The sequence below is a fragment of the Neofelis nebulosa genome, chromosome 2 (assembly GCF_028018385.1).
Source record: "Neofelis nebulosa isolate mNeoNeb1 chromosome 2, mNeoNeb1.pri, whole genome shotgun sequence".
In the NCBI taxonomy this organism is placed as follows: Eukaryota; Metazoa; Chordata; class Mammalia; order Carnivora; family Felidae; genus Neofelis; species Neofelis nebulosa.
In genome coordinates, this window is record NC_080783.1 from 67841743 (window position 1) to 67863110 (window position 21368).

General features: G+C 37.6%; 1 protein-coding gene across 2 annotated transcripts in view; it reads left to right on the top strand.

The window, feature by feature from the left end:
• The first annotated feature begins 13404 nt into the window (after positions 1–13404).
• The window catches only part of SLC38A11 (solute carrier family 38 member 11), a 58139-nt gene continuing 50175 nt past the window's right edge, over positions 13405–21368 (top strand). For both annotated transcript variants that reach the window (XM_058715105.1, XM_058715106.1), the window contains exons 1-3: positions 13405–13615; positions 14110–14227; positions 15976–16050. In XM_058715105.1, the coding sequence (XP_058571088.1) occupies positions 13577–13615; positions 14110–14227; positions 15976–16050 (232 nt within the window). In that variant the 5' untranslated portion in view covers positions 13405–13576. The remainder of the gene's footprint in view (positions 13616–14109; positions 14228–15975; positions 16051–21368) is intronic.

Here is a 21368-nt window from a genome sequence, read left to right on the forward strand (position 1 = left end):
GTGGTTCAAAGGGCTGTGAGCAAAGAGCACCTGGGTGGCTCAGTTGCCTAAGTGTCCAACTTTGGACTTTGGCTCAGGTCGTGATCTTATGGTTCGTGGGATCGAGCCCTGTGTTGGGTTCTGGGATGGCAGTAAGGAGCCTGCTTCAGATTCTCTATCTCTCTCCCCCTCTCTCTCTCTCTGCCCCTCCCCTGCTTGTGCTCACTCACTCTCTCTCAAAATAAATAAATAAACATGGAAAAAAAAAGTCTGTGCGCAAGAACTGAAAGCATTAAGTTGAGCATGTCAGACTCACTTCCTCCAGAAATTACCTAGGAGAATTAAGTGTCTAGCTGGTCAGTTGCAAGAGAAGAATGGATAAAGCCACAGAGAGAAGCCAGAATTCCATGAGATAAAGATAAGCTAGCCATGATAGAGAAAGCAAACATCCAGGGCTATCTGGAACTCTGCCAGGTTTCTAGTCCTGAATCCAGTATATAAATTCTTCTAACAACTATCCCTCCCCATTCCTAGGGAACACAAGTTTCTGTTACTTACAAGCAAAATATACCCAGCACCCTTCCCATCCTTCACCATCTCCTACAACACTCATAGTACATTCCTGCCCCTTGGTCATTTAAAGATTTCTAGTAGAAATTATCACTAAAGTTATCCCAATATATTTCTAGGTGATTAGATTATAACGCTATTTCTTATATTGAGTAAACCCTTAATCCACCAATCTTGTATTCTCCGGCTGTTTGAGCTTCATGAAAGCTCTCATCATTATGATTCCTCCCTTCTGAAAATGTCATCGTTTATCTGTATATTTTCCAACTGTGGTTTCTGCAGCTGAAAATAATACTCTTCCACGAGTGATGTAACCAACATAGATGGTATGAACTACCGCCTTCCTTGTTCTGTGTCATACATTTCAAGTACTGTTGCCTAAAACAGAAGCAGACTTTTTTCAATGACATTGTTGAATCACTTTAAACTTACTGTTAATTGTAAGCACTAACTTGTTTTTAAATGAGTTTCAAGTAACCCACATATTCCCACCTTACATGCATGTAGTTCATTTTTTAGATCCCAGGTCAGGATTTAGGTTGACAATTTCAATTTAAATCTTTGCTAGGCTAAACTTTTGCGTTTCCAGTCTCCCATTAAATGCCCCTCACCACCAATCACAGTCTTTGTGATCACTCGATCCTCTGAATTGCTCTAGCAAATAGATCTGTTTCACTCACCTGGTGTACCATTTATATTACCTAGTCAAATTATTCTTCTTTTTAATGAAGGTTGTCTCCAAAGTAAAGAGCTGATATACCTCACTCTCACAACCTATACAGTGCTATACACAAAGACTTTACTTATAGTAAAGCAATAACCAAACAATAACAAAAAAGTATATTCAGCGGGTCATACACTGTTTTCTAGTCAGTACCCGTGAGCTTCCTTGTATATGACCAGAGTGGGGCTATGCAGTACAGCCTAGTACATTCTTTCCCCTCTTCATACAGGATGAGTGGACCATCCTCTTGAAACATGACTAGATAATATGTACCTTCAACTTTTAGTATTTGGGATATTTTGACACTTTTTTTAGATATTTCTTTTTTTTTAATGTTTATTTATTTATTCCTAAGAGAGAGAGAGCGTTCACAGGCAGAGGAAGGGCAGAGGGAGAGGGGGAGACACAGAATCCGAAGCAGGCTCCAGGCTCCAGGCTGTCAGCAGAGAGCCCGACGCGGGGCTTGAACTCATGAACCACGAGATCATGACCTGAGCTGAAGCCAGACGCTTAACCGACTGAGCCACCCACGTGCTCCTAGATATTTCGACTAAACATTTGTAAGACAGACAGTGCCTGTCACAGGTTGACAAGGTCATTTGGCTTGAGTCTTCAATTTGGCTTAAAGAGTCTCAGATTTAGACTTAACTCTAACTGAAGTTATACATACAGTTTCACTAAAGAGATTAAATCATCTGTCACTCAAACAATTTTAAACTCATGTCCCATTAAAACACCACCCCAATGTTACACATTATGGATAAATATATTTTAATATATCCTATAATTACCATATGAACAGCAGAATGGTATCACACTATATTTGGGGATTAAAATCAAAGCATTAATTTGTTAAATGAAAACATTTAAAACCATGTGAAAACTGTATATCACCAGTTTTTATAATTTCAATATATAACATTGAATATCAATATTATTTTTAAATATTCTGACTGCATTAATAAATGGAGATGAGGCGGACCTTTCTCAGAAGCCCTAAAGGCAAATGAGCATCATAATCTCATTACTGAAATGTTCTCCTGACAGCCCTTATTTCCAGCCACATTAAACTTATTCTCACTTAACAAGGCTTTTTACTAGCTGATTCCTCTTGAGATTATTTCTTCTATTTGCCACATTTTTAATGAGCAGCAGTAATTGTACGAATCCTTATGCTAGGCTCAGTGAAGAAAAAATAACATCAACAATAAGGACACTATAAATGTGATCCTTCCCCTCAAGTAGCTTACCATTCCCGCAGACAGTCCACAATTATATACAACACAAAGTTAAGGAATAGAAATTGCATTTTAGGAACAAACAAAATTACCCAGGACCAGAAAGAAAAAGTCATAGGTTAGGAGATGTGGAAAAAGTTTGCCAGCCCCATATTTCTACACTGCGGGCAATTCTGGCTCTACTCACCAAGTTCTTTTTGGTCCCTTTACTCCCATTTCCTAATTTTAACCCCACTAGCCATTTTTCATGACAAAATGTATTTCTGGCACACATCACACAGGAGAAGGCAGTGATCCAGCTAGAAGAGGACACGCAGCCACAGCTGTCCTTAACACTTCACCTGCCATGGTCCCACCCTACTCTACTCCAGTCCTGGAGCTGATAACAGTCAAGAGTGCGATCTTGCCAAATCTCTGGTCTTCCTAGGCAGCCTATCCGAGGCATACACAGTATTCTTACTCACAATTTATTTCAACTGATACAGGCATAAAATATGGCAAATGGAACCTTATTAAAACAAAAGAAAAAGAAAGATCAAAATAGGTAAATGAACTCTTATTCTAGGGTAACCATCATAGATTACCTTGACTAAAATGACTAAAGAGTACGCAGCAGCCAATTTCATTTCTTCACCTCCGTCACTTGAGGGGTGCTTGGGAATATTTATTAATGGGTGATAAAAACTGGCACTATCTGAGGGTCAATCACAGCTTGCCCGCCTATTGTTTCATATCACGTTCACATTACAGTGGGCATGAAGTGACCAAGCTGTAAGAGCCTCTATAAACTCCAGCTTCTGGAGCTTGGGAAATGGTTCTGATCTTACAAAGTAAATATTCTCAGCTGCAAGCACGAAGGGTCAAACTTGAGTTTTTATTCCCAGTACAAATATTTTCTCCGTGGAGACTTAAAATTACATTGTGTATCACATATGTAGAGAACGTCAGCACTAGGGCAGAAGATACCAAAAGTGCCCTCAAGGCAGAGTCAGAGATGCAGTTTTTCTGGGTCAGTCCTCAGGTTAATAATCAAAGACCAATGACTCTCTGTGGTAAGAGAAGCAGACCCTGAAGCAAGACATGGGCAACCAGAGCTGAGCAGACACCTACGTACCTAAAAATAAGACCAACATGGGACACAGAGGGAGCCTACGACATGTTGACAGAGAGCGTATATATTAGCCAAGGTTCTTATCAGTTTGTAGTGAGGCAAAACTAAAAATATCAGTATCTAACGGCTTCTAGTTTATTACATATGAATAAATAGTAAACTGCCTACATTTATTAATATAGAGTTTAAGCACAGTAAACCCTCTTATTATTCCACAAGGGCCTCCATTAAAAAACCTCTTTAGGGGCTGTTATACATAAATATCTGAATTGGATGAATCTTATTTGACAACTGCAATCACAGTTTTGGTACCCAGAGGAGGTGTGATAATTAATAAGGATTAGATTTGTCTATAAATGACAGAAACAAGACTGAAGTTTATTTCCTTCTCACATTACCTGAATAATCCAGATTGACATATCCAGCAGGGGCTCAGGCCCCTTTGTCTTGTCACCCAGCCATCTTCACTACGTCCAACAGGTGGTTGTTCCAGGATAAAGCTCCAGCTTCAATCATCATGTCTCTGCACCCCATCCAATATGAAGAAACAAGAGAGTTAAAAAATAGTAACCTCCTCTTTAAGGACATTCATTCCAACGATATCCTCCTGGTCAGAACTTAGCCACAACCAGCTGTAAGTGAAGATGTGAACTTCATTCCTCTTTCTAGGAGGAATGGTGGCCATGGCCCAGACAAAAATAAGAGGCTCTATAATGGTGGAAGCAGAGACAACAGCTGTTTATAGCCAAATGGCAGTTTCTGATATAGTAACCCAAACCCCCTCCACATTATGCAATTTTGCACTAACAAAGTACTTTAAAATGTCATTATGGATTGAATTGTGTCCCCGAATAAGATATGTTGAGTCTTAATCTCAATATGGACTCAGAATGTGACTGGACCCAGTACCTCAGAATATAACTTTATTTGAAAATAGGATCTCTGCTGGTGTAGTCACGTTAAGATGAGGTCATTAGGATGGGACCCAATCCAATATGACTGAGGTCCTTATAAAAAGGAAAACTTGGGGGGCACCTGGGTGACTCAGTCAGTTCAGTGTTTGACTCGATTTCAGCTCAGGTCATGATCCCTGGGTGATCACTAAGCATGAAGCCTGCTTGAGATTCTCTCTCTCTCCCTCTGTCCCTCTCCCCTGCTCGTGTTTGCTCTCTCTCTCTCTCTCTAAAATTAAAAAAAAAATGTTTTTAAAGGGGAACTTGGACAAAGACACAGACATGCATGGACGGAAGAGTCTGTGAAGGCACACAGAGAGAATGTCATGTGAAGATGAAATGTTGGAGTGATGCACGTACAAGCCAAAAAACATCAAAGATTGTTGGCAAACTACCTGGGGTTAGGAAGAGGCAAGAAAGGATTCTCCCCTATTGGTTTCAGAGGGAGTATAGCCCTGTTGATACTTTGATTTCAGACTGTAAGCTCATAGAACTGCAGGAATAAATTTATGCTGTTTTCAGTTACCCAGTGTATGGTACTTTGTTACAACAGCCATAGGAAACTAATACACATAGGTTATCTCATTTAATTCCCACAACTACTGCTATGAAAGAGGTACTGTTTTCTTTCCCCTTTGTACAAATAAAGAAATTAAGGCTCAAAAAACTAAGCAACTTGCCAAGATCCCTTGAGCTTTGGTTCAAACCTAGGTTCTTCTGATTCCACAGCCAAAACTCCTGATCTGCTACACTAACTAAAGAATTAAGAAAAAAAAAATGTGTTTTGGGATCTTCCATTCCATGTCAGCTTGGACATCACTAGAGAAAACTGTGAAGTGCTATGCAGACATTAGCTGGTTTTACCACCCCCAAGTGCATTTGTAGCATGATATTGTAGCCTATCTTCCAAACTGGGACACATTTGAGAATGAAAAAGATGCTATTCATAAGTACATTGGAACAAGAAGGTGAAGCAAGCACTGCCTTGGGAAAACCAGGCCTTACAGTCACACTATTTTTAACTCATTCCTCAGTGTGCCCTCCCCCTACTCCAAACCAGAAATGACAACATAGTAACTTTACCAAATTCTAATAATTACAGTTATAAAACATCAAAAATACCTTAACTATGAAATAATAATAACATGGCACCACAAAAATATTTCTTGATAAGGAGCAATATACAGGTCATAAAAGATAGTTATAAGAATGATTTTGTAAGATGATTAATCCATAAAAAGAAATAATACATCTTGACTACTTAGCCAAAAGTATCTGAGTAGTCCTTCCAGACCTCTAAAGACTGAAGACCTCCATCTCTGGAAAGCTGAACAAGAAAGAAAGCAGTCTACCTTGTTTGAGACTCTGCATATTAAGGTGCTGTTAATAGTGACTAAGCCAGTAACCTAATAAGATGGAGAGTATCAAGCATACATTTTTACAAAAAGATGAAATTGCCTCTCTTCTAGACTCCTTTCCAAGGTTGAAAAAAAAGGAACTTCCCCAAGGATGTGGATTGAAAATTGTTACCTCTAGTCTCACACAAACTTGAGCTGTAACAATGTCAGAAAGGAGTCAGGTTAGTCAACAGAAAAGAACTCTGTAAATTCGGAATTCTGCCAAGATAGAGGCTTCTCTGATTATTTCCGAGACAGCTAGGTGCTCTTGGAGGTCATCTAGTTTGACTATAACCAAATAATATAGAAAAGTAATAATCCTCTACAAGCACAGTACTATTACATAATTATATAATCTGATAAAAAAGCTCGAATTAAGGCTCTCTACATTCCTGAAAGTTTGGCTCCCATGGGTTTTATCTGGGGCTAAGACAGACACAATAGAACTGTCTCTGTGCAGGTGAATATGCATTTACCCTGCACATCAAACATTGTACAATCTGAGTAAACTGCAGGGTTCTAAAACACTAATTGTGTTTACCTCTACATGAGAGGATTTCCAGTCATTCTGTGTTCTACTTTTTCATGTCTTCTCATTGAGAACATAGTACTTTTGAAATTATAATAAAAGATAATACTTTTGAAATTAGAAAAAAAAGGTATTTAAGAAAGATCATTAAAATATGAATAGGGGTACCTGGGTGGCTCAGTCGGTTAAGTGTCTGATTTCTGCTCAGGTCATGATCTCATGGTTCATGAGTTTGAGACCCTTGTCGGGCTCTGTGCTAACAGCTCGGAGCCTGGAGCCTGCTTTGGATTCTGTGCCTTCCTCTCTCTCTGCCCCTCCCCCACTCATTCTCTCTCTCTCTCTCTCTCTCTCTCTCTCTCTCACTCTCTCTCTCTCTCTCTCAGAAAAATGAATAAACATTAAAATATGGATAAAGAACTTCCAGTTTCTTTAGAAAACTAGTCTAGCATATAAAAAGCTGGAAAAAGTCAATCCATCTTAAAAACAAGTAAAAGGCTTACCAAACTGAAAAATCAACAACTCTTTAGATCCTTCAGGGAAGTGAGGTCATAGGGCAAACTGATGTCTCCCAAAATTAGACAGACCAACAGACAAATACAGAGAATCACTAACCCCCATGGGAACCAGTGCCAAGGTAGGGAAACCTAAACTATAATTGATGAATTGCTGGAGGCTTAGCATTACATGTCTGAGAGATAAAAAGTCCAGGGAGACCCAGTCATCAGGGGTCCCCATACTTTTGTGAATTTTACCTCCAGGAGCTCAATCAGGTTCTCACAATAAATACTAAGGAAAAATCTCCTCTTGTTTATTGCAGGAGGAGGGGAAAGGAATCATTTTTAAATATTGAGAGCATTCTGTTCTTAACAAGGTCTGCCCTCAGGAAAAGCTATTTAACCAGAGCCTAGCCTGCTATTGTTTTATCTGAGCCTAATTGACCTGGGGGAAAGAAAATAAATAACTCTACCTCCTCTAACCATCCTATCCATCTAAGGGGGAGGGAGTACTGAGAAACACATGTGGAGTTCACAATCCAGAGGTACAGGCTCACTAAAGACATAGACCTACTCATAGAATTATAGAATGCTTCCCCTCCTGCCTCTTCACCATCACATCACTAAAGGCCTATTTATAGAAGTTCCTTTTATCCAGGAAATCATGTCCAGCTATCAAGCCAAAAATTATAAGACCTACCAAAAGGCAAAAAACACAGTCTGAAGAGACAGAGAAAGCATCGAGATCAGACTCTGATACAAAAAGAATGTTAAGATTCTCAGATAAGGAATTTAAAACAACTATAATTAAAATGCTAACAGTTCTAGTGGATAAAGTAGACAACATGCAAGAATCAATGGGCGATATCAGCAGAGAATTGGAACCAAAATGAAATGCTAGTGATAAAAAAGAAAACCCTCTGTAACAGAAATGAATACCTTTAATGGGCTTATTAGTAGACCAGATGTTACTGAGGAAATAATCTCTGACCTTGAGGCTATGTAAATATAAACTTCCAAAACTGAAAAGTCAACAGAAAAAAGATGAGAAGAACCCAGAACAGAATATCTAAGAACTGTGAACAACTATGAAAGGTGTAACATACACATAACAGTAATACCAGAAGGAAAAGAAAGAGAGGAACAGAAGAAATACTGAAACAAGAATGACTGAGAATTTCCCCAAATTAATATCAGACATTAAACCACAGATCCAGCAAGCACAGAGAACACCAAGGAGGATAGAATGCAAAAACTGCAACTAGGAATATCATTTTCAAACTATTGATATCTTTAATCAAAGATAAAGTTCTGAAAAAAGCCAGGGGGACAGAACACCTGACCTATAGAGCAACAAACATAAGAACTATATAAAACTTCTCCTTAGAAACTATACAAGCAAGAAGAGAGTGGAGTGAAATCTTTAAAGTATTGAGAGAAAAAAAAAAAACTCACCAACCTAGAATTCTGTACCCTGAAAAAATATGCTTCAAAAGTGAAAGAAAAATACAAAATTCAGAGAATTTGTTACCAGTAGACCTGCCTTGCAAGAAATGTTAAAATAGGTTATTTAGAGAGAAGAAAATGATATGTCAGAAACTTGGATCTACATAAACAAGAGAAGAACATTGGAAAAGAAGTAAGTGGAGGTAAAATAAAAACTTATTTTTCTGGCACCTGGGTGGTTCAGTTGGTTAAGCATCTGACTCTTGATTTCAGCTCAGGTCATGATCTCATGGGTTCATGGGTTTGAGCCCTACATTGGACTCCACACTGACAGCACAGAGCTGGGATTCTCTCTCTCTCTCCCTCTCTCTCTGCTCTCCTTCTCTCTCTCTTCCCCTCCCACTCTCTCTCTCTCAAAATAAATAAACTTTAAAAAGTATTTTTCTTATTGTTAATTGATCTAACAGATACTAATTTGTTCAAATAAGAGCAACAATGTATCCAATCATATATGCTTATAGGTGTAATAAATGTATGTATCCTAATGTATAAGTGAATGAATGACAGAAATGATACAAAGGATGGGAGAGAGAAATTAGGATTTTAAGTTATTACAAGGTACTTGCACTACCTATAAATCAATATAGTGTTTTTTAAAGTGGACTTGGATTGGGTGTAAGTGTATTTTGTAAATTCTATGGCAACCACTTAAAAGAGTAAAAAATTAAGTACAACTCATATGCTAAGAAAGAAGAGAAAAGGGAATCATACAAAATTCTCAAATAAACCATAAAAGACATAAAAAGTGTGGAAGACAAAAATAAGAACAAAGAACAGGAGCAACAAACAGAAAAAAGCAAATAAATGTGGTAGATATTAAAACAACGATATCACTAACACTGAAAATCAGTGAAAAGACAGAGATTGTCAGAGTGAATAAAAAAAAAGATTTATATTTTGTATACAAGAAACCTATTTCATATATAAATACATGTATAGATCAAAAGTAAATGAATGGCTTGGGCTCCTGGGTGGCTCAGTCAGTTAAGTGCCCAACTTGGGCTCAGATCATGATCTCGTGGTTCACAAGTTCAATCCCCATGGTGGACTCTGTGCTGACAGCTCAGAGCCTGAAGCCTGCTTCGGGTTCTGTATCTCCTTTTCTCTCTACCCCTCTCTCCTCATGCTCTGTCTCTCTCTGTCTCAAAAATAAAAATAAATAAATAAAAATAAATGTTAGAAAAATAAATTTAAAAAAGTAAATGAATGGTAATATACTATACTAATATTAATCAAAAGAAAGCAGGAGTAGCTATACTAATTTCAACAGGGTAGACTTCAGAACAAGGAAAGTTATCAGGGATAGAAGAGAATTGCATAATGATAAAGGGGTCTCTTCTCCAAGACTCATAACAATCTTTAACATGTATTTGCCTAATATGGAGCATGAGAATATGTGAGGCAAGATAGAACTACAAAAAAAGACAGATAAATATACTATTATAGTTGAAGATTTTAGCTATATCAGAAATTGATACATCCATCAGGCAAAAAACCAGTAAGTACATAGTTGTATTCAAAAAATACAATCAACTGAATATCATTGATGTCTATAAACTACACCCAACAACAGCAGAATACATATTTATCTCAAGCACACATGGAACATTCATCAAGATAGATGACCTTCTGGGCTATAAAACACACCTTAACAACTTTAAAAGAATAGAAATCATACAAGGTCTGCTAACAGACCCAAACAGAATTAAACTAGAAATTAATGACAGACGAACAGCCAGAACATCCCGAATATTTGGAGATTAAACAACACACTTCTAAATAACACATGGGTTAAACAAAAAATTTCGAGAGAAAGTTCAAAATGTTTTAAACTATATTAAAAATTAAAATATAATTTATGAAAATTTGTGAGATGTAGTAAAAACAGTGATTACAGGGAAATTTATAGCACTCAATGCATGTATTAGAAAAGAGAAAAAGCTAAAATCAAACATCTAAGTTTCTACCTTATAAAACTAGAAAACCAAGTGCAAATTAAATCCAAAGTTGGCAAAAAATAGTTAAAAAATTAAAAAAGAAATGAATGAAATTGAAAATAGGAAATCAATAGAGAAAATCAATGAAACCAAAAGCTGGTTCTTAAAAACACTGACAAAATAAATAAGCCTATAGGTTGGTTAAATAAGAAAAGAGAGAGGGCACAAATTTGTAATTTCAGAAATCAAATTAGCAATTTCAGACATCACTATAAATCCCATGGACATTCAAATGATAATAAAGGAACACTATGAACAACTCAATGCCCACAAATTTAATAACCTAAATGAGATGGACCAATTCCTTAAAAAATACAATCTGCCAAAACTTACAGATGAAATAGACAATGTGCATAGGCCTGTATCTATTAAATAAATTGAATCGATAATTAATAAGTTTCCCAAACAGAAACTACCAGGTCCAGATGGATTCACTGGCGAATTCTACAAAGGATTTAAGGTGGAAATTATACCCATTCTCTACAATTGCTTTCAAAAAATAGAATCAAAAGAACTACTTTCTAACTCATTCAAAGCCAGCACTGACCTACTACCAAACCAAAGACATAACAAGGAAAGAAAACTACAGACCAATATCTCTCAGGAACATAGATTCAAAAATTCTCAACAAAATAATGAATCATTTCAATATTGTTCAATTAAATATTATTCAATTTCAATTAAATTGAATCCAACAGTGTACAAAAAGAATTATACACCATGGCCAAGTGGGATTTATCCCAGGTATGCCAGGCTAATTCAAAATTCAGAAATCAATTAATGTAATCCATCACATCAACAGGGTAAAGAGGAAAAAAAAATCACATAATGATATGTAAAATAATTACATGGTTTTCTCTTATAATCTATTAATGTGCAAAATTACATTTATAGATTTTTTTTAGTTAAGCCATCCTTTCATACTTGGGGTATACCCAACTTGGTCATGATATTGTTAATTTTTCATACACTGTTAGCATCAATTTGCTAATACTTTACTTGGAATTTTTGAATCTATATTTTTTAGTAAAATAATGCTGGAATTTTCTTCCTCTTAATGAATTGTATTGGGATTGAGATTACTAATTTTGAGTATGTCACAATTACTAATTTTGCTTAACAAAAAACTGCCACAAACAGTTAAAAAAAAAGAGGCTGGGAGAAGATATGTACAAAATATGTAACTGACATAAGTTGGCAAGCCAAATATATAAATAACTCAAACAAATCAATAAGAAAAAAAAGACTAACAACCAAAATCAAAAGGGTAGAAGATATAAAATGAAATTCACAAAGAGGACAACCTAAATATTTAATTACATTCATCAAATATTATAAAAAGATTCTCAACTGCACTATAGATTGGGACAATACAAGTTTATACAATAATTATATAGCATTGTAAAACCCATCAGAACAACAAAATTTAAAACAAGGAAACAACAAAGTCCTGGTGTGGTAGACAGTGCAGAAAAATAGGAGTTCCATCTCTGCTGGTAGAAGTGTAATTGGTACAACTAATTTGTAGAGCAATTGGGAATATTTTGTGAAGTTGAAATATGCATGACTTAGTTCCTAACAATTCTACTGCTAGAAAATCTGTCATTCAATATACACCAGAAGGGTGTAAAATGAGAACTTTAACAATCTTAATTAATTATAACAACCTTAACATCTGTCTTTCAGTAGGAGCATGGCTCACCGAACTGTGAGAAATAAAAAAAATAAACTGTCCTGCTCACATCTACATAATACATCTTGAAAACGGTATATTGGGTAAACAAACACTAATGCTAGGGGGAAAATAACATGTACAATATGGGACCATCTTCTGTAAATCTTGAAAACACACAAATCAATGTTATTTATTATTTATTACTACAAATGAAAGAATTAAAATATAAGTATGGATAGGAAGATACACACCAATTTCATTAATTAGATGACATCAGGGATGAAGAGAAAGGAATGGGGATGGGCGAAGGGGTTTCTATCGCAATACTAAATGTTTATTTTTGTAGAACATATGACAAAATGTTAACATTTAGTTTGATATAGAACTTATTTTATAATCCTCTTCAGTTTTTTCGTGTTTTGAAAATGTTTCTTGATTTTAAGTAAAAGGACTTCTTTAATAAGCATTTGATTAGTACTTGTATTATATTACCACCACTCTTACTGTCCCTCAAACCTTTCTCTATAGGATTCCTTTTGTGATTTGAATATTCCCTGGGCCAGTTTCCTCATCTGTAATGTAAGAGTGAATAGGTGACCATGAAGATTCTATCTCATATATTCTAAGTGCTTTCTCTTTCCCATCCTCCTTACACCTCCCACTTCCCTGTTTTTAAGATTCACTACCTGAATCCATCATGAATCCATCTTTTCCACTCTTAAGTCTCAGGAAAAGTCATCAGGAAACATTTGACCAAAGCATGCTCAGTAATCAAGTTTGCTGAAACTCTAGAAAAGTTTTTTATTGGGTTGGTTGTTTCCCATTTAAAATAAAAGTCCTACATTCTCATCTGTCCTCTCTAACACAGAAGATGTGTAGGGAGGAGGAGGTGGTGGGAATAGAAAAGATGCTCCATGGGAGCAGGGGTGCTACTGCGTTCTTACCTGGACGTAAGACTCCATCCAAAGAGCAGCAGCTAACTTTGGAGTGGACTAAAATGAAGCCATCGTATCTCTTAGCACAGTCTGGGTAGGGCAGCACAGAACAAACTGTACTTTCCAACTGGAGGTGGGGCGCGGGTGGGGAAAGACTGGTGAGGGGAGAGAGGGCTGCCCAGATCAGAAGCATCCCGTGTAGCATCCTGCCTGAGAAGGAGGGTGCATTGGCTGGACGAACTCCCGGAAGAAACCATCCGGGGCTGCTGCAGCCCAGAGCTTTCTGGGCTGCAGCCCGCGCCCCCGCTGAACTGCGGAGGTGGGGCCAGGGGCGGCCGCGGGACCGCTCGCTCCTCTCTCCCGCCGCGCGGGCCCCCGGATGTGCGAGGTCGCAGGGGAGGCTGGGAGAGCAAGAGTGGGCTTCCCAGGCCCGCAAGCCTTCCGCTTGCCAAGGACTCTGTTGCAGCCATGGGCTACCAGGCGCAGGGTCCCGTCATCCTGCCTCAGGTAAAGCTGGGGACTGGGGCAGCTTCTGAAGCCAGGTCCCTTCCAGTTTCATTCACCCTGCAACAGAGGTCTGCTGCCTTGGGTTTTAGCACTGCAGAAAGTCCTCCAGGAGAAAAAGTTTTACCTTCCTCTGACTTTTGTTTTGTTTTGTTTTTTTCTTGGCAGGCACTTTTCAATATACCCCTTTAATCTTACAAAATCGCATCATTGGCTCCCTAACTGAGCCTGTATTCTGGGATTCCATTCAGCAGTCCGTGAACTTGGTGCAGCTATAATTGGGACATTTTAGGATGGAGTTTGTTTACAATGCTCTGTTCCTAGCTGTTATTGTTGCTCTTTATTATTATTATTATTATTATTATTATTATACGTTATATTATTATTATCCTACTGTCATTATTTTCTTACTGTTATCCTACATTGCATATTTATCTGACACTTTTCTAATATTTGACCTAGTAAATATTTAATTGCCATTTTATATATCAAAATAGAGCAATCTGGATGACAGAGAAACGCTCGTTTCTGAACATAAGCACAAAGGGAAAACTTGTCGTCAGTCCACAGCTGTTTTTAATGTTGTCAACTCGATTATAGGATCTGGTATAATAGGTAAGTGTTGTTTTATTTTGTTTTAAGATTTAAATGAAAAGACAAAATTTAAGGCTCTTACTCTGTTGCTAGTATTCACTGATTATTTTTGAGGAAAAATATTAAGTATTAAAATTGGTAATTTTTTCCCATAAAATCACCTCCTTTTTTTCCAGTGTAACCATGTGCACTTTTATGCTGAAGATGAGGTTCTGTTCATACTCTTTCCTCATTTGAGAGCATCTTCCATAAGTGGCAGATAAAGTTGGAGCTGCATATGGGATCTGCTGAATTTATTTTTATGGGCTCTATGGTCAATTGATAATAAATAAATAATACTATACTTTTTCCATCTTCCTGAAGTGTCCACCATTACTTGAACCACCTTTCTATGACCTATAGTGTAAATCTCCAGATATTTGGAAATATTGAAGGTACATAAGTTTAATGTGAAAACATAATAATCTTGTGAATAATTAAATCATACAGTATTTCCTTGCCTATCTATCTAGAGTTAAAGTACAAACTTATGATATATTAATTTTAAGTATCATTTAATTAATAAGTAGATATTGGTTAAATGAAAATACATAGATTTTTTTTTTTAATGAAGGAGCCAAATAATCAGAATTGAAAGAAATGAGCAGCTCATATTTTCCCAGTTTGAAGCAAGGGGAAAATTCTGACATTAGGTGCGTTGCATTAGAGTAATTAAGGCAATTATTTTTTCAGTGCTTATCATTCTATTTGTTCTTGGAAAACATCCAATTTAAGAAACAGCAAGACAAAACAAAATCCTGCAAAATTTATTGAGAATACTACTTTTTCCTGTAAAGTTTTGACCTTTTAGTTATAGTCATCCTTGAATGTTCATCTGGATTGAGTTACTTTTTTCATCTGTTGCAAGCTGATGTGTCTCTTGATTTTACTTGATTCCATATATAGACAATTCTTTTTGGTGGTACACAGAATAGAGGTAGGTGAGGCAAAGTAATCAAGTAGGGGCAACGATTTGTTTGAAATCCTGCCCCCATGAACCAGAGAGGTGTGGGCAACTCTGCCAGGCAGAATTCCGGAGTTAATTCCTAATATGAACACTTTTAAGCTGATTCGTGTCAGCAGCATTGAAAAGTGCCTCTTAATTATGTACAGCAGATTTTTTAAGGAAAAATTTTTCATGGAATAAATTCTTGATGGAAATATTTTAAATACATTTTATCTTAAATATGTATTGCCCATAATCTAAAATTGACCATTTCCCAAAAAATTCATAGGAAATACTTTTATATAACCCTTCAGCTTTATAGAAAATACTTTTGCCTTCTCATTTTTCTCTCCTTTTCCTACATGGTTACCATTTTGATTCTGGCATTAGTCTTTCCTCATATCCCCTTTCTGTAGCCTTATTACCTTCTCTGCTTTCCCAGCTAGCACGAAAGGAAAGCTTTAGGTCATTACTTTCCACATATTCAAGGTCACGTTCCCCTCACCCTGAAGTGAACATTATTTGTGTGAACTGGCATCTTGCTGCTTTCTTATTCTTATTCTGTCATCTCATAAATTTGCTTTCTTGACATGTCCTTAGCTTGCATTTTATTCTGAAATAGTATTAACATACTAACATTTGAGTAGCCTTGTGCACTGTTTACAACCATGTCCTGTAAATATGTCACTTTATGAGCTTGTTATATATAGGAATTGGGGGGAAACTTCTAAATTTCTGTATGTTTTATTAATGTGATGGGTGGGGCATTTTATGTTTTTTCCAGGATTACCTTATTCAATGAAGCAAGCTGGCTTTCCTCTGGGAATATTGCTTTTATTCTGGGTTTCATATGTTACAGGTAAAATAGTATGTAATTGCTTTTTCCTGCAACTTAAATTGTGCAATGATGATTACACACACACACACACACACACACACACACACAAATAATTGAATTTCCTAATTAAGCAGTGCATCAAATAATCCTAAAGAATTTAGACATTTATGTCCGAGAAGATTTACTTTGCCTACTAATCCTCTGAACAGATTAGAAAAGCATTATATATCACCAAGCCTAAATCCTTTTCATGTGCCTTTTTTCACTTTGTGCAGAGAGCGGTAGATGGGGGAGTCATTTTAAAGGCTGGGAGAGACTGCTCTGAAAGTGTAGACATCAGGCCTTCCTCTCCCACAAATACCTTAAGCAGATGCACATGAATTAGCGATATTTTCTAGCTATTTTTGTGCAGGTAAGACTGAAAGGCCTGGTGCTCAACCAGCACCTTTCAGGGTGTCCACCACCCGCTCCCCACGGTGCCTGCCCAGGCTCCCTACCTACCACTATCTTAGAGGGCAGCAATAAGGTGCTTCTCTATCACTTCTCTTCTGCTTCCCCCTTTTCATGTGACATGTTCATTCACACTCACGTTTTGCTACTTTACAACTCATACTCACCTCCTCTTCCTGTTGTTCTCATCCCTGCCCTTTTACCCGCCACCCCCCCCCCAACTCACCTCATGACAACCACAGGGTCCTTCCTCTACCTTAGGGTCACTGTGAAAGAGGCAGTGATCAAAACCAGATACCCACTTGCGGTGGCTGTTGGTATGGTGGCTGCTGTGTGTGGTCACTTGGATGCCTTTTACCAGGCAATGCAGAACTCCTCAGCTGTCTGTTTCTTCAGTTGACCTGGCTCTCGGTGGTGCCACCTTCCTGTGAGGTAATGATGCCCAGCCTCTGGCCAATGACTGACTGGTAGGAACACAAAAGCTGACCTCCCAGCCTCCGGGAGACACCAGTGAGTGTTGCAGGTGTAGCTCCAGAGGGCCTCCACCACAGGGATTGGGCTGAGGATAGTCTTCACCTGAGACCATGCGCTGGCTGAGCTGTTTCCCTTCCCCTGTCCTGTTCTTCCCCTTCTCTCGAGGGCACTCCCTCAAATCCCATGCCCAGGAATCTCTGGTCAGCTCTGCTTCTGGAGCCCAAGATGCCATCCCCTCATAAAATCTCAGGTTTCCAAGACCAGCCTTTAACTCTGCTGTTTTTTCCCTCAGGCTGAGGAAGAGAGAGTAAAGCACACAGTAGTTACCACAGTAGCTGCAGGAGCACTGGGCTGCTTTCCTCCCTGCTTTCTTCTCACCACCTGCTCTCCCCAAACCTAAGCTGCTTTGAGCTTCTAAGCTCTTATTTTGTAGCTTAAGACCCAAAACTGAGTAACCCATGGGACCCATAACGTTGTGCTTATTCAGAGTTTCTGGTGTTTAAAAATTGCATTCTATTCATGAGAACATTCATCACACTAAAAAATCCCATTCAAGGATTACTCTTGTCGTTTTTAATTTCCTGTTTCCCAGTCAGTCATCACTGACAAATAATTTCCACCCAGGCATAATAACCGTGGATTATTTAAGCGCGCTGTAAACATTTACACACACTGTAAGCCAGTAGATAGAAAAAAATTAAAAAATATAGATCACCTAAGAATTAAATACTTGAGAATTGACAATTTACCCAAGCCAAATCACATTATACATAAATAAATCATAATGTGAATAACTGTCTCAACTAATGCCATGCATAAACTTGTAGCAGTGACTGTGAACAGCCTTTTTGCAAAGCCATATATTGCAAAGTTACTAATCAGTAGAAATTAGTTACTCTTATTCAGTTGCATGATCAAAATATTTAAGTAACTTTGAGGAATAAAGGATGACCACACAGAAGCAAAAAAAAATTACAGACTGTGATTCCTTTTATTTATTTATTTAAAAAAAATTTTTTTTTTTTAATGTTTATTTATTTTGGAGACAGAGAGAGACAGAGCATGAACGGGGGAGGGTCACAGAGAGAAGGAGACACAGAATCTGAAACAGGCTCCAGGCTCTGAGCTGTCAGCACAGAGCCTGACGCGGGGCTCGAACCCATGAACCGTGAGATCATGACCTGAGCCAAAGTCAGACGCTTAACCGACTGAGCCACCCAGGCGCCCCTCCTTTTATTTTTTAATTAGGCCTTAAAGAGGAAAATCTACAAGTAGGATATAATACTGAATTTTTCTTTCAACTGACACTGTAGGGGCCCCTGGGTGGCTCAGTCAGTTAAGCTTCTGACTCTTGATTTTGGCTCAGGTTACAATTTTTCATCTCTCGGTTTGTCATTTGAAGCCCCACCCCACCCCCCCACATCCCCCCAATCTGATGGGTTCTCTGTTGACAGTGCAGAACCTGCTTGGGATTCTCTTTCCCTTTCTCTGTCTCTCTCTCTCTTTCAAAATAGATAAGGGGTGCCTGCGTGGCTCAGTTGGTTAAGCCTCTGACTTCAGCTCAGATCATGATCTCACAGTTTGTGGGTTCGAGCACCATGTCAGGCTCTGAGCTGTCAGCACAGCCTGCTTCAGATTCTGTGTCTCCCTCTCTCTCTGCCCCTCCCCCACTTGCACACATGCTCTCGCGCTGTCTCTCAAAAATAAATAAATTTAAAATAAACTTAAAAAAATAAATTGACACTGTAATTACACAATTGTTTTTCTTTATAATTATTCTTTTTTTTTTTTCTTTTTAAGGCCTCTAATGAGATATGTCCAGCTAGGAGGTGGTTTTTCTGTTTTCATATTTTTGAAATGTTGGGAAATAAAAACAAATTGTAAATATTTACAACAAATGCTTTAGTTTAATTTGTTTAAGATTTTTATATTTGTTGATTAGAGTGTAATAATTTTTATTTTTCAAACATATATACTGATTTAAAAGAAAATTTTTATGTTGGATAACGTAGACTCATTCATGGATTTATCTAAAATTTGTATGCAGTATATTTAAAGTGAGGTCGCAATGTTATGGTGATTGATACTTAAGATTCCTAAAGCTTTTAAGATATATATATAGCTTGTTTTACAGGCAGATAAACACATTTTTTATTGATTAGATTCTTAGCAAATTGTTAACTTTAAGCAGTATATTTTGAACTTTTATAAAACTCAGCATTCTCATCCCAAGCATATAGTTGTTCACCAAAAGTTGACAATATCTATGAAACATTTCCCACTCTCTGTTACTGAGGTCCTCATTCATTCTCTTTCTTGATCAATAAGTTGCTATTGAGTTTTCCTACATATAGCATCTGTCCACTTTCTGATCAGTCGTCCATATTGCTGCAGAATTACCTTTATAAAACCTCAGCCTGGTCTCTCTTACTTCCCCAGTCAAGACATTCCAAGACTGCATAATGACAACAGAAAAAAAAAAATATTGCATTCAAATTCCTTCATAGATCAGCCACAATCTGAATTTTTCGTTTCATCTCCAACTAATCTAGCATCTCTTTCACATTGTCACGAACATTACCATGTGTCGAAGTTATGTTTTAGCTATTCTGAAATACTCCATTCTCTGCAGATTGTGCTGTCATGCTGCCTTCCCATGGATAGTCTCCCTGCTTGACATTCTTTTTCTTCTCTACCTGGTGAAATCCTGTATATCCTCCAAGGCTTACTCAGCGCCTCCATGAAGCTTTTCCTGGTTTTAAACAAAGGCAATATAATTAATTTCTATGTCTTTTGTGATTTTAGAATTTTTTTAAATATACTCATTAGGCCATTTATTACATTGAATTTTGATCAGTTATGTAGACATCTAGCAATTCCTGCTATATTAATTCATTCAACAAATATTTAGTGACAACTGCTGTCATTATACCAATGAAGAACATTATTCCTGCCTGTATGAAGCTCACGATGTTGTGTCAGGCAGACAAAGACATAGAATTACAATACTTTATGAAAATGCCATAATAAAAATACATAAATATGTGCATTATGATACGGATACTGGCACTTAACCCAGTCTCAAAGGAGCAGTCATATTTTGGGAATGAAGAGACACCTCCACTGACTGTTGATGAGTGAGCAAAGAAAATGGAAGGGTACTCTAAGCAGAGGGAAATGTGGAAGTACAAAAGGAAGCTGTGTAAGTGATTCCATCTGGCTAAAGCATAGGGTTGATGTTCGAAGGGGAGAGAGATGAAGTTAGAGGTTTGCAGAGGCATTTATGAAGGCTCCCATGTAATGATCATCATTACTGCTTCCTGCGGACTGGCTGGATCCTAAGCGTAATGCAGCCACTGTTCTTAATCCTTCATAAGTAGATATTCTACTTCATGGAGTATGTTCTACTCTTTCAGAGAAGGAAATTGAGCCTTTGATAGGTTAAAAGACTTGCCCCAGGTTAGCAGTTATTGACAAGAAAATTGTAACTTTGACTAAGTGCATGGGTTCTGGAGCCAGACAACCAGGATCTGAATCCTGACTCTTCCTTTCTAACCCTGTGAAGTTCAGCAATTTGCTTACCCTTCTGTGGCTCACTTTTCTCATCTTTTAAAGGCGGTGGGTAATAATTGCACCTGCTTAGAGTTGCTGTGAGAATTAAACAAGTTAATATGCATAAAGCATTTAGGACAAAGCCTGGCACAGAAAAAAGTGCTGTGAAAGTATTTGCTAGTATTTTTCTGGCTGTTATCATTATTGTTATCAGACTCCAAATACAGAGCTTTCTCCACCACCACATGCAGCCTATAGAAAATAACCAAAAGTAGCACAAATTCCCGTTAATTTAGACTGTATAGCATGCTAGGCATGGTGGTAGACATTTAAATATCATAATCCTCACAGACTCTTCAAGATTTGGTGTATTGTCTTTACAGCTGAGATTCAAGAAAATCAAGTCTTTCACCCAAGATCACACAGCTAATAAGTAATTTTTTCTGCCTCATGAAAAGGATTTTTTAATCCAAAAGCGTTAGAGGATTCCCCGGGAGGATTTTAAGCAGAAGACATGATCAGGTGTATGCTGTGGTCAGTTCCATCTGGTAGAGGGGAGACGTCAAGAAAATCTTGGTAGGGAAGGCATGTCAAAAGTATCTTGAAGAGGGGCCAGATGGGTGGATGGGAGAACTATTAGGAGTTTTTGCAGTAATCAAGGAAAGAAATGGTAAAAGCCTAAGCCCTCAAATAAAACATATTAGAGATTAGAAATGAGGAGATACTGTTGAATAATTTATGGTGCAGTAGTTAATGGACTTGGTGACCAAAAGAATATAGCAGGTGATGGGTAATGAGAAGTCTATGGTGATTCTCAAATTTCTACTGATATTGTTAATAATTTGGAGAAATATAGATGGAGA